Source organism: Trichogramma pretiosum, unplaced genomic scaffold, assembly GCF_000599845.2.
Source record: "Trichogramma pretiosum strain Unisexual culture from Peru unplaced genomic scaffold, Tpre_2.0 scaffold30, whole genome shotgun sequence".
In the NCBI taxonomy this organism is placed as follows: domain Eukaryota; kingdom Metazoa; phylum Arthropoda; class Insecta; order Hymenoptera; family Trichogrammatidae; genus Trichogramma; species Trichogramma pretiosum.
Window position 1 is genome coordinate 963,748 of NW_019641675.1, and position 14,036 is coordinate 977,783.

At 34.9% G+C, this 14,036-nt stretch overlaps 3 protein-coding genes across 3 annotated transcripts; 1 reads left to right on the top strand and 2 right to left on the bottom strand.

Moving 5' to 3' along the window:
- Window positions 1-27: 27 nt before the first annotated feature.
- On the bottom strand, window positions 28-2,412 carry LOC106652987. Its single transcript, XM_014372199.2, has 9 exons — window positions 2,327-2,412; window positions 2,050-2,244; window positions 1,705-1,960; window positions 1,509-1,616; window positions 1,258-1,442; window positions 937-1,170; window positions 634-741; window positions 401-545; window positions 28-329 (listed from the first exon to the last, which is right to left on the bottom strand). The coding sequence occupies exons 1-9, from the start codon at window positions 2,396-2,398 to the stop codon at window positions 28-30; spliced, it is 1,605 nt and encodes a 534-aa protein (XP_014227685.2). The 5' UTR covers window positions 2,399-2,412.
- A 1,286-nt stretch (window positions 2,413-3,698) lies between these two features.
- LOC106653119 lies at window positions 3,699-4,729 on the top strand. Its single transcript, XM_014372375.2, has 2 exons — window positions 3,699-4,465; window positions 4,532-4,729. Exons 1-2 carry the CDS (start codon window positions 3,897-3,899, stop codon window positions 4,587-4,589), a joined length of 627 nt encoding a protein of 208 aa, XP_014227861.1. The 5' UTR covers window positions 3,699-3,896; the 3' UTR covers window positions 4,590-4,729.
- Window positions 4,730-12,305: 7,576 nt separating this feature from the next.
- LOC106653117 lies at window positions 12,306-13,388 on the bottom strand. The gene is made up of 2 exons (XM_014372372.2): window positions 12,654-13,388; window positions 12,306-12,589 (listed from the first exon to the last, which is right to left on the bottom strand). Exons 1-2 carry the CDS (start codon window positions 13,217-13,219, stop codon window positions 12,502-12,504), a joined length of 654 nt encoding a protein of 217 aa, XP_014227858.2. The 5' UTR covers window positions 13,220-13,388; the 3' UTR covers window positions 12,306-12,501.
- Window positions 13,389-14,036: the final 648 nt, after the last annotated feature.

Here is a 14,036-nt window from a genome sequence, read left to right on the forward strand (position 1 = left end):
AAGAAGAAACGAATCTCAACGCGACTACTAATCCGTGGATATGGCATTGATTCTAATCGAGTACGGAACATCGTAGAGTTTCGTATCCAGAGGTATCTGTCGGCCGTTCTTCATGAGCTCTTTCACGTAGTCCTGCTTGTACCCGGCCCACTTTTTATTCTCCACGTACTTTTGGAGCAGTTCCTTGTTGCTGGGATACTTGGAGTTCAGGAAACTCTTGACTCTGTCCCAGATGTTGGCCCGATTGTGCTGCGTGAGCCAGAAATTCGGTATCAGCAGACACTTGACCGGCGTCGTTGCGATGATCCGACGATTTCTCATCGTTTCGCCTGCGCGCACAAAATCGAAAAATTACATGATAGAGTAATGAGAGGCGGTACAAGTCAACAAAGAAGCTTGCCTAAACCAAAGCAAGCGCCGCGATAAAACATCCCGATCTGCATGAACACGGTCTTGACGTTTTCCGGATAATCCTGCATACTCGCCGTCGACGGCTGCTTGATCAGCATCTCTACGACATCAGTTATTTCGTGCCATTGGTTCAACTAAAAAAACACAGAAAAATCGAGTCATTTATAATTAAGGCGTTAAATATTAAAAAAGAACATTGTCGAAATGATAACTTTGACTTACGACGTCTTGGAGCGTCACGGTGATGACGCTTATGCGATCCATGGCGACATGATTTACGGCTTTTTTCTTTTTTTCAAGTATTTTCATGAAGTCGGGTGTCTCGTCGCGCTGTGCGGGACGAGAAAAGAGTCATGCAGTACAAAACGAAGGAATAGTATATTACTGCCCTAGGCCAGTATACGATTTTACATACCCCGGGCCCGTAAATAGCAATATCCCGTTTAGCGCAGCGATAGGGAAATGCTATTTTCGGGCCGCTGGTATGTAAAAAATCATACACACAACTGCACTCGCAACAAATACCTTGTCGGTGTCCAAATTCAACGAGCTCAAATCGTCGTCGGAAGCGACGATTCTTCTGCTTCTGCTCGCTCTGCGACGCGGATTTCTCTCCATCGTCGAGCTATCGAACAATTTGTACTTGACTTTGTTCCTCAGATAGTATTTTTCGACCAGCATGTGCTCGATCAATCTGCACTCTCCGGATATTACGAAGTACACGTAGTGAACCATACCCTTGCCATCACCCAGCAGTATCTGTGATGATTGATGGACAAAAAAAATTAAATTTTATTCATACGGGTTGTAGAGGATTACTGTGTCGAAAGATCGAAATCGACTTACGTCGTTCGTGTCGTAGTTGACGACTTTGCTGACGATCCAGCACTCTCGCATGGTCTTCTCGCTCCAGCCCTTGAAGTAATTGAAATTGAGCAGGACGTCGTGCAGTTGGTCCCACTGATTCATCAGAATGTCTCTCAGGTACTCGCGAAACAGCGACCTCGTGATTAGCAGCAGATCCACCGAAGCTGTTAAGGACAGCGATGAGTTCAAGGAATAAAGATAGAACGATCATTTTTTTTGTTGCGCCCTACTTTTGCTGATCACCGTGGCGGATCGTCGAATATTGTGCAGAAGAGCGATTTCACCGATCATGTCGCCGGGTTGCAGCAATCCAACCTCGTTCTGACCCGTGACTTCACCTGAATTAACCAGACACGCAATTTTTATTCTCAAGACTTCATCGTGTTGCGCGTTTATTTCATTCGGCGAAGTTTAGCCTTGATTTACCGGTTTTCTCGTCCACGACGTCCATGAAAATTTCCAGCTCTCCCCTGACGACGAAGTACATCGTGTAGGCCTTGTGACCCTGCCTGACGATCGTCCTGCCCGCAGGTACGTACTGGTAGGTGCACTCGCGCGCCAACGCGTCGCGCACGTCCTCGGGGTACTTTTTGAAGGCCTTCAAGTCGCGCGTCAAGCACTCCAAGTGGGCGGCTTCTTCCTTCGACCTCTTGTCCGGTGGAATGAGTAGAATCGAACGGTCCTGCAGGGAGAGAAACGAAACGAAAAATTCATCGGCAAAAGTGTCGAGAGACTGAACTCGATTTTATTTTATAGTCTATAATGACGTACCTTGGCGGTGAACTCTTGATTGTCTTTGCGCGCGTGTTTGCGCGACATGACGTTGACGCCGATTTCGCCGCCGTCGCCGCCTTCGTCGAGCTTCGAGTCCATGTGCTGCGCTTGATCCTCGTACAGCCATTCCTTGTACTCGATCACGAGCCTCACGATCGCTCGGAATAGGTACCTGCCGCGCAATCTTCCCACCTGCGTTTAATTGCATCGAATGTTTATATAATTACTCAAATATATTCATCCGTAAATGGTCTGAGCAATGCGTTGTACTTACGCTTTTGGGCCGTTGCTTATTGACCAAGCTAGATTTATACATGTCGCGCATGGTACGAGTAGGACGGCTCATTTCGTGATTTGGTATTTTTCTTTTGGGGATCCAATAGTTTGAATTTTTACTGGAATTTCGAGCAGCTAGATTCCCGATGGGCGATGACTAGCTCCGAGCTCGTGCGAAACTCATCCGAGATCGGTCGCTACGCGCTTACTTGTTTTATCAATAATAAGTGGGTGAGCTTTTCCAGACATGTTGATGCGCGTTTAGCAGCTATCGAGCTTTGCTTTGGTTAGTCTCATGAGTAAACTTTAATTTGCACATGTTGACTGGAGTATACACGCAGGGCACATAATTTCATACAACTCTTTTAAACAATTTAATTGATTGACAATTTTTGATGGAATGCCATCGAAGCGCGCGAGCGTCTTCGTGGATTTTAGCCAAATTGAAGTTGAAATCATTCTTGTGCTTACTGAATTGAATATTCAATATTATCTAGTAATAAACATTCATTGTGCATTTGTTTTTATGAATAAATATGAAGCCTAGCGACGTATGGAAATAATTTTGTAGAAAATTAATTAATTTTTTTCATATTAAATAAAGTAAACTCTGAATGAATGTAGAGGAGAACAGAGCACGTATACCCTATTGCTTTCTCCAACAGGAAACTCTATGATGAGCTCAAAAACCATTTTTTTAACTGAACGAAGTAAGACAATTTGATCTTTACGTTTGTAAACTACTTTAAATGTTAATAACACATTTCGTTTAAAAAAGTCTGAAAAAATTTAAGGTTATAGATTTTAGAGTAAAAGATGAAAAAAAATTTTTTCGTCATTTTTCAAGGCTCTGTGTTGTCCAAAAAAATTTAAAGTTGTTTGTCTTTGGCACGAGCCAAGTTTATTTTGGTTAGTCCTGATCGCATGTAAAAAAATCGAAAAAACGGTACGGCTGAAGTCTATAAGTGGATGTGTGATTGATATTGTTCGAGGGCCTCTGACATTCAATTGTGCCTGCGAGTTCGTAACGGAACAAATTATTACAAGAAATTTGTGGGTGCGCAAAACAGATATTCTCGTGGCCAAGGCCTCAAGACCACTTTTCACATAGAATATGAAAATGCGATACGATACGATCAACCCCAAATCTTGTTACAAACAAAAGTTTAACATATTACAGTACATCACTACGTTATACTTTGTGAAAAAAAGAACAGGGAAATCAACGTTGAGTATGCATCTACTCTAGACTAGAAAATTTTTTCGAAAGCATATTGTAAAATACTTTAACAGGGTAGTGCTGAAAGTATGTTGTCATATTTTTATAATTCGACTGCTGTATTTGTATTCGTGTATGTGAGTGTAAATTCGATGTTAATATTAGGCCAAGTGTAAGTTTGTATATCAGTCAGTATTGATAGAACCGTGATTATTCTCGAACATCTCACACATTAGATTGTTATAAGAAATTAATTTATTTTAAATATCATATTTTTAGTATTTATCAAATCTCCAATAAATTCTAAAATATTATTTCATCGGTATCTGAGCATTAGGTGCAAGAAAAAATGTTGGCAAATTTCATTGCAATGGGTACAGCATATTTTCTATGGGATGCGAGAGCTATTATTAAATTACAAGAATATTTAATAGCCAACGATATTGAAGAAGAAAATTTAGAAGATAACACTATTTTAACAGATATGCTACGTGTGTCAGTGGGGAGCTCTTTGTGCAGAAATCCTATTACACCTGAATTATTAAACAAATTCAAGGATACGATTCTTGTGTTTTCAATTGATAATTGGAAGACATTGAAACTGTATCGTAAAAATTATATCATTTTGCAAGTAGCTTGCGTGGAATATCTCCTATATCCCAACAAAGATAATGAAGAATATAAAAAGATATACAGTTGTGACGAACAAAAAGTGACCGAGGTATATAATAAATTGTTTGATCTTCCAAAAAACAATATACCCGACAATGTCACAGTGAGGGCGGTTAAATCTTTTTTCAGTTACGATATACTTGTAGATGATAATGACTACTTAGAAATTATAAGATTGTATTTGAGAGGAATTGATATTAATTCCAGAGAGTTAAAATACATAAAAAATAGATCAATTGAAATAATGTAAGTATACATTTTGTAAAAATAGTTCATTAAATCTCATTACCTAAAATTATATTTAATTTTCAGTAATAGTGCATTAGATGAACTTCCCGCGCCCACCAGGCGCAGATGTGTCATCAGTTAATTCTGGTCCTTTATCAGCCATATATATATATACCAGTGAACCATGGATTTTCTCAATGTTACTCTGTTAAACAAATATTTTTAGCGTAAATATTCAATTCAAATTTCTCCCGAGCACGAATTATAAATTTTAACGATGATTTGAAGTATGATATATTTTTTCATTATCAAAAAACAATTTCACCAAAAAATAATGTAAAAATTATAAAAAAGGTTTTTAAAATTATGAAAATTGTATGAAAAAAAACTATACTAATAATTCTTTTAATCTTAAATAATATAATTACATTTTTAATTTGAGAAAATAAATATTTTTATTGCAATTTCAATAAAGTATTCAACCGAGTTTACAGATGTTCGTTATTTTTTAAAGCCTTATTCATGCATTATTCTGAAAGTGAGATAAAAGATTTTTTCAATTTTCTAGATATATTTTTGATTTCGATATGCAATTATATGAGTCTTAGCTCATTTCTTATAATACTGGGTACAAACATTAATCAATGAATGTAACTGAATGAATTAACGCCGTTTTAGCAATTTTCCTAATGTTTAAATATTCAACTGTAAAAAGCTATGTTGGCCAAGCTCATTGAACCTATTAGATCATTACATGTGTTATTTAAAAATATATCTGTAGTTACATTAATCTTTACAATTAAAAATTCCGTGAAACGCACTAATTACATGTTTTATAAATTATTAGAAATCAATGTCAGAAAAATTGAGGAGGTAAGAATGCTTTTCTGAAATTTTAACGAGTAATATATAAGATATCATATTATTAACATTTCAGTTGTTACAATATAAGCAATGTTAGCAAAAATTACTCGTGATATATTATTGTAAATTATAACAACATTTTCAACAAATAATTGACAATTAATATGACTTATTCAATCTGCAAGTCGATGCTCGCTACAAGTTGGGCAGCGCATCATTAAACTTGGTGAGCCGAATTGTGAGTTTTTGGCTTCCCTGTCCAACAGAAAACAAATATGCGGAGCATATACTGTTTTACTGCCCGTGGTTGACCCGTTAGCGTGAATCTTTATGGATTCCAGCTGGGCATCCGTTGACTCTGGAAACGGTTGTGGTGCAAATGCTCAGCTCGCGCTCCAGCTTGGCAACGGCAAGTTCATTTTCTTCCTCTGTAATGAAGCAGCTGAGATTTGAAGGTACCATTTGAAGTACACAGTATGCCTCGTTTAGATGAAATCGACTCGATTTTTAGGGATGTTTGCTCGTATCTTTCATAGAAATTATGAATATTACACTTTGAAAACAACTGTATTTTCTGCAAAAAACCTCAGCTTTCCATTGAAACAATAAAAAATGCAAAAAAAGTACGCTTTTTCAGATATTCAAGTTTGAAAATTTACTTGCATTTTTCGAGGTGAAAATGGAAAATTCCGGAAAATTAGACCTCGAAATCGAAAAGCTGAGCAAATTTCCTATCGAAATTACAGGTTGGTATTTTTTTAGGTTCGTTTAGGTACTTTTAGAGTGTATATATTATTTTCACCTTCCATTGTATATTAAATAATTTATAATGGCTGTGAAGGTGGCACCCAAACTTCAACGTTCCTGCCAATGAAACGCGTCAATGAAAAACAAACACGAATATTAACAAAAAACCTCAAAGTTTATTAAAATTGCCGCTAACGTTTCGCTGAGTTTATCAGCCTCCTCAGAGAGATTGTTAGTAGCGAACGGCTACATGTTTAGAGTGAGTTAGAAATTGAGCAATTTCGCTAAAAAACGCTGTTGCCCGAGGCGGTAGGAGTTTTGAGAAATTTCGCCCCATATGTTCTGCAACTTAGAAAATTTAATGACATAGAGAAAAGAGTTCAAGTTAACGATCAGAGCTGAACGAGAAAATCATGTTTACGTCCAGCAAATTAAATAATTTGATGAGGTTACGAAAAAAAGTTTAATTAAGAGATCAGCTCGATTTCTATTTGAACTCGATCGAATGATCATTAGTGAGAAGGTCCAACTTGCTAATTTACGGGACATGTTTTGTCCCAAAGAAATTGAATTGCTGCTTATGGATTCCGTAGAATCCATTCACGTATCAGTGTGGAGTTTTCATCGAGGAAAACGATTCGTAAATTTAGTGGCTCGCACTGGTTACAAAGACGAGCCCATACTCGATGAAAATGGCAGGCCAAAGTTGGATTGCATCACACCGTTGCATCTTGTTGTTCGGCTTAAACACAATTTATATGATTGGAAATCCAGTCATTAGGCTTTTTCAAATTTTTAACAGATACGACTTAAATTACATCGATGAAGAGGGAAATACGCACTTCGACATAGCCTGCATATTTTCATGTGAAAATATTGTTAAGGAATTTTTGAAGCTTATCAATTCATCAAATTTAATTTTTTGTTCTTTTCCTTCGATCAATCACTAACCAAGGATATAACCTTTGAGAAATATGTCGAATTTTTGGTTTCAGATGATCCTGGCAGGAAATAATTTTTCGATGAAAGTAAATCGTTCGAGATGTCAAAAAAGTTCGCCACATCTTGGTACAATGACGAGACATTCGCTAGCAAAGCGAAAAAACTAATGATAAATTGTAGTATATCCCTCTACGATTTTATCAAGTTAAAGCCTGGTGAAACGAGAAATCGCCTCACCTATTCGGATTGCATTGACTTTTGGCGATCGAAACAATTTAAAAAAGTCCCAAAAATCTATGCGGACGTATGCCTAACGCATCTGCTGGAAAAAACTTCTCAAAGATTTTTCCTGCGCTGGGCACTGGACCCGTTGATGGAGTTATCAGGCAACAGGCTGCCGTTACTTTGTTGCGACATGGTTACGCAAAATCTGAGCAACAAAGATTTGAAAAACATTTGCTTTGCGGCTACTTTGCCGCGTAAAAAAAACATAAAAATGATAGAAAAATTATTCGAGATCAGTGTTGAAAAATATTAACTGGTAGTGGTCGACGCCAAAGATAACATTTGAAAATGTTTCCGTTCTCGACAATACTCAAGAACTTTGGGATTGGCTTTGGGTACTATAGGCCAAAGTCATGACGGAAATAAATTAAATTACAAATATTGTAAAATCGAATAACAAAAGACCCGTGAGGCCGAAGAAATTGAAATAAGTTGACCAGAAAGTAGGGCTTGTATAAGACGCCCCGATAAAAAGATGGCCACGTCAACGAGAACCCATACCGGACACCGAAGGATTAATTTGAGCTAAAGCCCAGTGTCGGATACGGATCGCCCAAAGACACGACGTGAACAAAAAACCCAGAGGGTAAACTTTGTACGAATTGGAGTAAGAAATAAAGAACTGTGTATCATTGGAAATCATTCGCGAGACAATTTTCCAAGACGCTAAGAGCTTTTTCCGAGTAAGCAAGGACAGAAGAAGGAGTGACGTACTAATCGGCAGCAGGAACCACTCCGCGAAAGGCTCGAACCTCCTTTCGGGATAAGGCAAGGCCGAGTGTTCCCGGATTAAAATAGTGGCAAGTCGCTGCGGGCCCAATATGTAAGCCCTGTAATTGCCCGTCGTATTCATTGCCAGTAAAATTTTTACCGACAAGATTAAAAGAGCTCATAAAAAGTGAGCATTAGACGAATGTGTGAAAACAAACGCTAAAAATGAAAATTTCGAATGCCACAATGCACACGAAACGCCATTATTTCGCTTGAAAATTGTCCCTTCCAAGCTCCGACTTACACACGCACACACACTTTTTCACGAAAATCAGTCGCTGTGCTATCCATGTTCACACTCTGGTGTCGTGAGGTATACTGAAAATGCATGCGCTACGATCTTCGGTCACTCGGTGTCCGCCGATCGAAGTAAGGAAGAGAGGGAAACTCACACGCTCGACGCTTGATTCTATACGCAGGTACAAAAAATTAGAGGGGCGGCACATTCACGAACACAAGCGCGTGCACGCACACACATAAAGATTTTTTGGGGTCTACAATTTCACAACAAGTCTCCTTTTATTTTGTTAAATAACTTAGTTTCCAAATTTGTTTTTTTAAATCAGGCTAAAAGAGTAACTCATACCCTTTACCTTTATAAGCTTTTGAAATATTTCACGGCCTGTATAAAATTACAAAATAATGAACGAAAAGGTGGCAAAATGATTTGATTTTTTTATCTGTATATTTTTAACTGTTCAATTATAAAATAAATAATACTAAATCCATAAATGTTAATTACAAAAGCAAAACCAATGTAATTCAATGTAGTTTCCAAATATTTAAACCAAATTTTTCTACTACGTCTTCATCAAGAAGCAGTTTTTAAATTTTAATACTTAAGGTAGTTCCCTCAGACCTGACCGACCAATTTGGGCATATGTCTAGAAAAAATCTGAAAAAATTCATACGCTTTCCTTTACAAATTCTACGACTTTTTTGTTCTTTTACAATTTTTCGTAGAGTTCATACTTATTGAAATAAAAAATCGCAAAGATTCATTGCTTGAAATTGTTTAAATTTGAATCGTTTACAGCTCGTGAACAATAGATTTTAGAGAAAATTTGCAAGAGCACTTTTTTGTTTAAAATGACCCTAAAACCCTTAGAAAGTGGGTTTCAGGTCAAAAAGTTTAAATTTTTATTTTTGCAATGTTTTTACATTAACAGTTTTTTCTCAAAAACTGTTTAGTCAAGTTTTTCCAGTTTTTGAGATATGTTTTAGTACATACTGAAAAATTATCTCCTAGTTTATGAAAAGATTTTATCGATGCGTTTTTTTATTGTCACACAAAATAGCATCTTTTCGACACGCTAGCATAGGGATCCCATGTTAAAGTACCGAACTTTGATTAATTATATTTCGAAAATGGTTTGGTTAAATTTTCTGAAATTTCTCACACATATGAAAAGTATTGTCAACAATATGTGGTTAAAATTTCAAGACCCTTTATCGATAGTCATTTTTTTGAGGGAACTACCTTAATAGAATCATAATATTGAAAATACTCGTATACTAAGAATGCTTAGAGTTAAAGTTGATATTTTCGCTAGGAAAAATTTTCAGAGTCTAACAATAGTAATTTTCGATGGTTAAAATATTTTGTAATATAAAACAACCATACTTTAACTCTGAAAACTTTTCCCAGCCAACATAGGAATTATAGCACAGCAGGGTTCCTCTCAGTGTATTTGTAAAAGTTCTTAATAGTAAAAAAAAGTAAATCCATAATTGTTTTATAAAATTTTCATTTTACAATAAATAATTATAACATTTAATTGCAGTCTTACAAGCTGCAGATGATGGGCGTTTCTTCTGCTCCTTTCTTCGAAGAGCTTAATAAGCTAAAAGCATCAATACAGTGTAATTGATCGAATTATGAATGAATAAATATCACCTACCAAAAAGCTTCTTTTCGGTCTTTATTTGTCTTTTTCTTTCGTGAAGTTTCATTCGAAGTAACCGCACAGACAAAAAAAAATAAGTTAAAAAATTTTTTCTGTCTTTTTCCGTGAAATCTCAAAGATTGTAAAAAATACATAGACAATCATATTCTCGAAGGGTCCGAATTTTAAGCGAATATAATTTTGTACGAAAACTGCCAAAAGATACATAATCTTTTCACGTTGGTCTGTGCTACATATTTGTGAAAGCTACTCATACACTACGAGCAGTGAAAAAGCCGTTTGAATGTACGTATTACTGGAAAGAAAACCGAGTGCCTATTGAAGCACATGATAGGATTAAGAGATTCAATTTGAAGTAAATGAAGTAAGAGGAAAAAAAATCATCGAAAAAATTGAAGTTCCAGCTAAAGATTGATGAAAGACATGATTGGCCCTGCTGTGTCCAAGAATCAATGTCCCGAAAATTATGAAGTGAAATAACTTCGCATACAGACAGAAGTACAAAATAGAAAAATAGTAGTACATTAAAAACCCACGTGCGATCAAAAATCGGATAATCACATCTCAATGTAACATGTCTATTGTAATATGCTAATGCAGAGTGTCACGCTCACGGGTTCGAGGCTTGATCGTCAACAATAGCGTCTGTGAGAGATCAGAAGCAGCAGCCACATCTGTACGAGGAGAAAATTATATTACGAATATACGCCGCCGATCAAACTTCAAACACTACGACTGTTATTTTGTATGTATACTGTATGAATAGCCCACGTGATACTTCGTTTTCTTTATTAACGAGACATAGCCACTTACATAGGTGATCATTAAAATATATGAAAATTATAAATATAAATAGTTTATCAAAAACAAATTCTTCTTCCTTAAGTGATGCTAAGAGTTACTTATTCTAGTAATTTTTTTCATAAAGTGGATATTTCTCAAAAGAGAATTCACGGAGGTATAAAAAAATATTTTGTTAACTCCAGGGCAAAAATCTGTAATGAAACCAATGTCAATTTAAATTTCGAATACTATCAATTCCAAATAATTTGCTTAAGGCAATGCCAAAGACTTATTTTTTACCGTAAGAGTACCAAAAGTTGAACTTGTTCAATTTTGTTTGTATCCTGAATTTCCAAAAACGGGTCAATGATGCTCTCCTTTTTACTGCTCTAAACAACCGGTGCAAATTTCAATATTTTTCATCGTGTACTTTTCCAAGAAAATGGAAACAAAAATTTCAACATTCGTCAGTGAATAGAATTTTAACAAACATAGCAATAATCCTCCGGCTATACACCCGCATGCTGTTGCTACCAAGAGAGAAACAAAAAGAGGCGTTCCCCACGAAATGTGTACATACATCGCTCACGATTATCTCAGCATACATAGGGCACTCATAATGCAGGTGAATGAAACATGCCATACATTACGATCAGTTGACGGCGGTGCGGTGTCTTCATCTCTCACGGATGACACTTTCTTTTTCTTGGCTTTTTTGATTGACAAGTTTAGTACGCTATCGCTATTTTATTACTAAATGTGAATAACTGATCGTTGAGCATACAATGTTTGTAAACTGCTTTTTTAACTTATGTTACATATTTAAAAATTGCTGTGTATTAAAAATAAAATCACAATTGAGTTCGATGATGCATTGATGTTATATATACGATGATTGAAACCAATTTGTCTGCATGGTGGAATATCATTTCAATTAAAATATTAATTTACAAGTGTCATAGTAACACTTTTTGGTACGACGAAGTTTAGTATGAACGTATTAACTACCTATGTAAAAATCGTTTTGAGATTGTCGTTTTCAACATTTTTAAATAAACGGGAGGAAAGAATATTCTTCCTAAAATTATATAGCACGTAATTACGTAGCGCGTTTTATAGCGCCATTGATAACTTTTCCTCAGAACAACCAATTAGAATATTTTGAAAATATTTTAATGAACAATTTGATGCACGCAATAATGAAATGTAATGCATGGTAATAAGAAAACTTAATGTACATTGCCCTACTTCTAATCGCATGTGAAAAAATTTTTCATCTCATTTTCAAAATAATACAAATAAAAATTTGTGTAATCAAGTTTAATTTTATATTTAAAAAAAAATGAACACCTGTAAAATTGGTTAAATATTTTATTGACATTTCAAAAACTGCACAATACATTAAAAAAATTTCTTTTATCAAATTCGAAGTACAATTATATTATTTAAGATCAACAGAATAATTACATTGCATCAAGAAACATTTAGTTTTTTAATTTCTACAGTAGAACAAGTTTAGTTTATTTTTTCTTCATTTAACTTTCGTAATTTTAAAAACCTTTTTTATAATTTTTACATTATTTTTCTAGCGAAATTGTTTTTTGATAATGAAAACATTCATCATACTTAGAATCATCGTTAAAATTTATAATTCGTGCTCGGGAGAAGTTGAACTGGGTATTTGTGCTAATTATATCTGCTTAGCAGAGTAACATTGAGTAAATCCATGGTTCATTGATATTTATGGGACCGGAACTAACTGATGACACATTTGGGGTAGTCGGACGTAAGAAGTTCTGGTTGATTGGACCGTACTTGCTGGTACACACGAATTATATCATTACTGAAAATTAAATAAAATTTTAGATAATAAAATTTAATTAACTATTTTTCAAAACTTTACTTACATGAATTCAACTGATCTATTTTTTATGTATTTTAACTCTCTGGAATTAATATCAATTCCTCTCAAATACAATCTTATAGTTTCTAAGTAGTCATTATCATCTACAAGTATATCGTAACTGAAAAAAGATTTAGCCGCAGTCACTGTGACATTGTCGGGTATATTGTCCTTTGGAAGATCAAACAATTTATTATATACCTCGGTCACTTTTTGTTCGTCACAACTGTATATCTTTTTATACTCTTCATTATCTTCGTGGGGATATAGGAGATATTCAACGCAAGCGACTTTCAATATAATATAATTTATACGATACAGTCTAACTGTATTCAAATAATCCACTTGAAGCCCAAGAATCGATTCCTTGAATGCGTCTAATAATTCAGGTGTAATAGGATTTCTGTCAAAAAAGGCCGTTTCTACTGTCGCAAGTAGAATGTTTTCTAATTTTTCATTATTTTCTATATCTTCCATTTCAATTCTCTCGTCTAATAAATATCTTTGTAATTTAATAATAGCTCTCGCATCCCATACAAAATAATCTGCATCAAATAAATCCGCCAACATTTTTTTCTTACACCTAATGCTCAGATATTGATGAAATAATATTTTAGAATTTATTGGATATTTGATGAATACTACAGATATTTTATTTAAAATAGATTAAATTCCTATAGCAATTTGATGTGTGAGACGTCTGAGAATAATCAGGGTTCTATCAATACTGACCGATACACAAACTTACGCTTGGTCTAATGTCAACATCGAGTTTACACTCAGATACACGAATAAAAATACAACAGTCGAATTATTAAAATATGACAACATACTTTAAACACTACCATGTTAAAGTATTTTACAATATGCTCTAAATAAAATTTTCCAGTTAAGAGAATCGAGCTTCTTATAGTGCTTTAGTTAAAACATTCGCTAACATACTCGACATTTATTTTTTTGGAATTTTTTCTATCGCAAAATACATGGTGATTTTTTTTTGGTATGTTGAACTTGTGCTTATAAAAGTATTACAGGATTTGGATTTAAATGTATCCTATCCCCATAATCTAAATTCAAAGTTTCAAAGTCCGAAAATATCTGAACTTACGCAAAGATTTTCGCGACTACTAAATTTTTCGCGTAACAAATTTGAATTATTTATCTTTAATTCAAACTCACGAAAGAAAAACTTGGCATTTATGAGTAAAATGCAGCTGTAAAATATTTACACGAATTTTGGATACACGTATTATACCTAGTAAAATGCACATTCGTAATCAAAGAACTTTTTCATCAGTAAAATTTTTTCCTCAATTCTAAGAATCCTTTGTTTCTGAGTTGAAAATTGCATAAGGTTTTTTTATATATTTTCGTATTCCAGTCGCCA

What these genes read in the sequence shown, in the direction of transcription:
- LOC106652987 (XM_014372199.2), bottom strand. Translation starts at nt 2,398, where the DNA reads ATGAGCCGTCCTACTCGTACCATGCGCGACATGTATAAATCTAGCTTG. An exon ending in CGCCACGGTGATCAGCAAAA is followed by an intron (nt 1,443 to 1,508) that starts GTAGGGCGCAAC and finishes TGTCCTTAACAG; the next exon opens with CTTCGGTGGATCTGCTGCTA. An exon ending in CCGTGACGCTCCAAGACGTC is followed by an intron (nt 546 to 633) that starts GTAAGTCAAAGT and finishes GTGTTTTTTTAG; the next exon opens with TTGAACCAATGGCACGAAAT.
- LOC106653119 (XM_014372375.2), top strand. Translation starts at nt 3,897, where the DNA reads ATGTTGGCAAATTTCATTGCAATGGGTACAGCATATTTTCTATGGGAT. An exon ending in AATAGATCAATTGAAATAAT is followed by an intron (nt 4,466 to 4,531) that starts GTAAGTATACAT and finishes TTTAATTTTCAG; the next exon opens with TAATAGTGCATTAGATGAAC.
- LOC106653117 (XM_014372372.2), bottom strand. Translation starts at nt 13,219, where the DNA reads ATGTTGGCGGATTTATTTGATGCAGATTATTTTGTATGGGATGCGAGA. An exon ending in AATAGATCAGTTGAATTCAT is followed by an intron (nt 12,590 to 12,653) that starts GTAAGTAAAGTT and finishes TTTAATTTTCAG; the next exon opens with TAATGATATAATTCGTGTGT.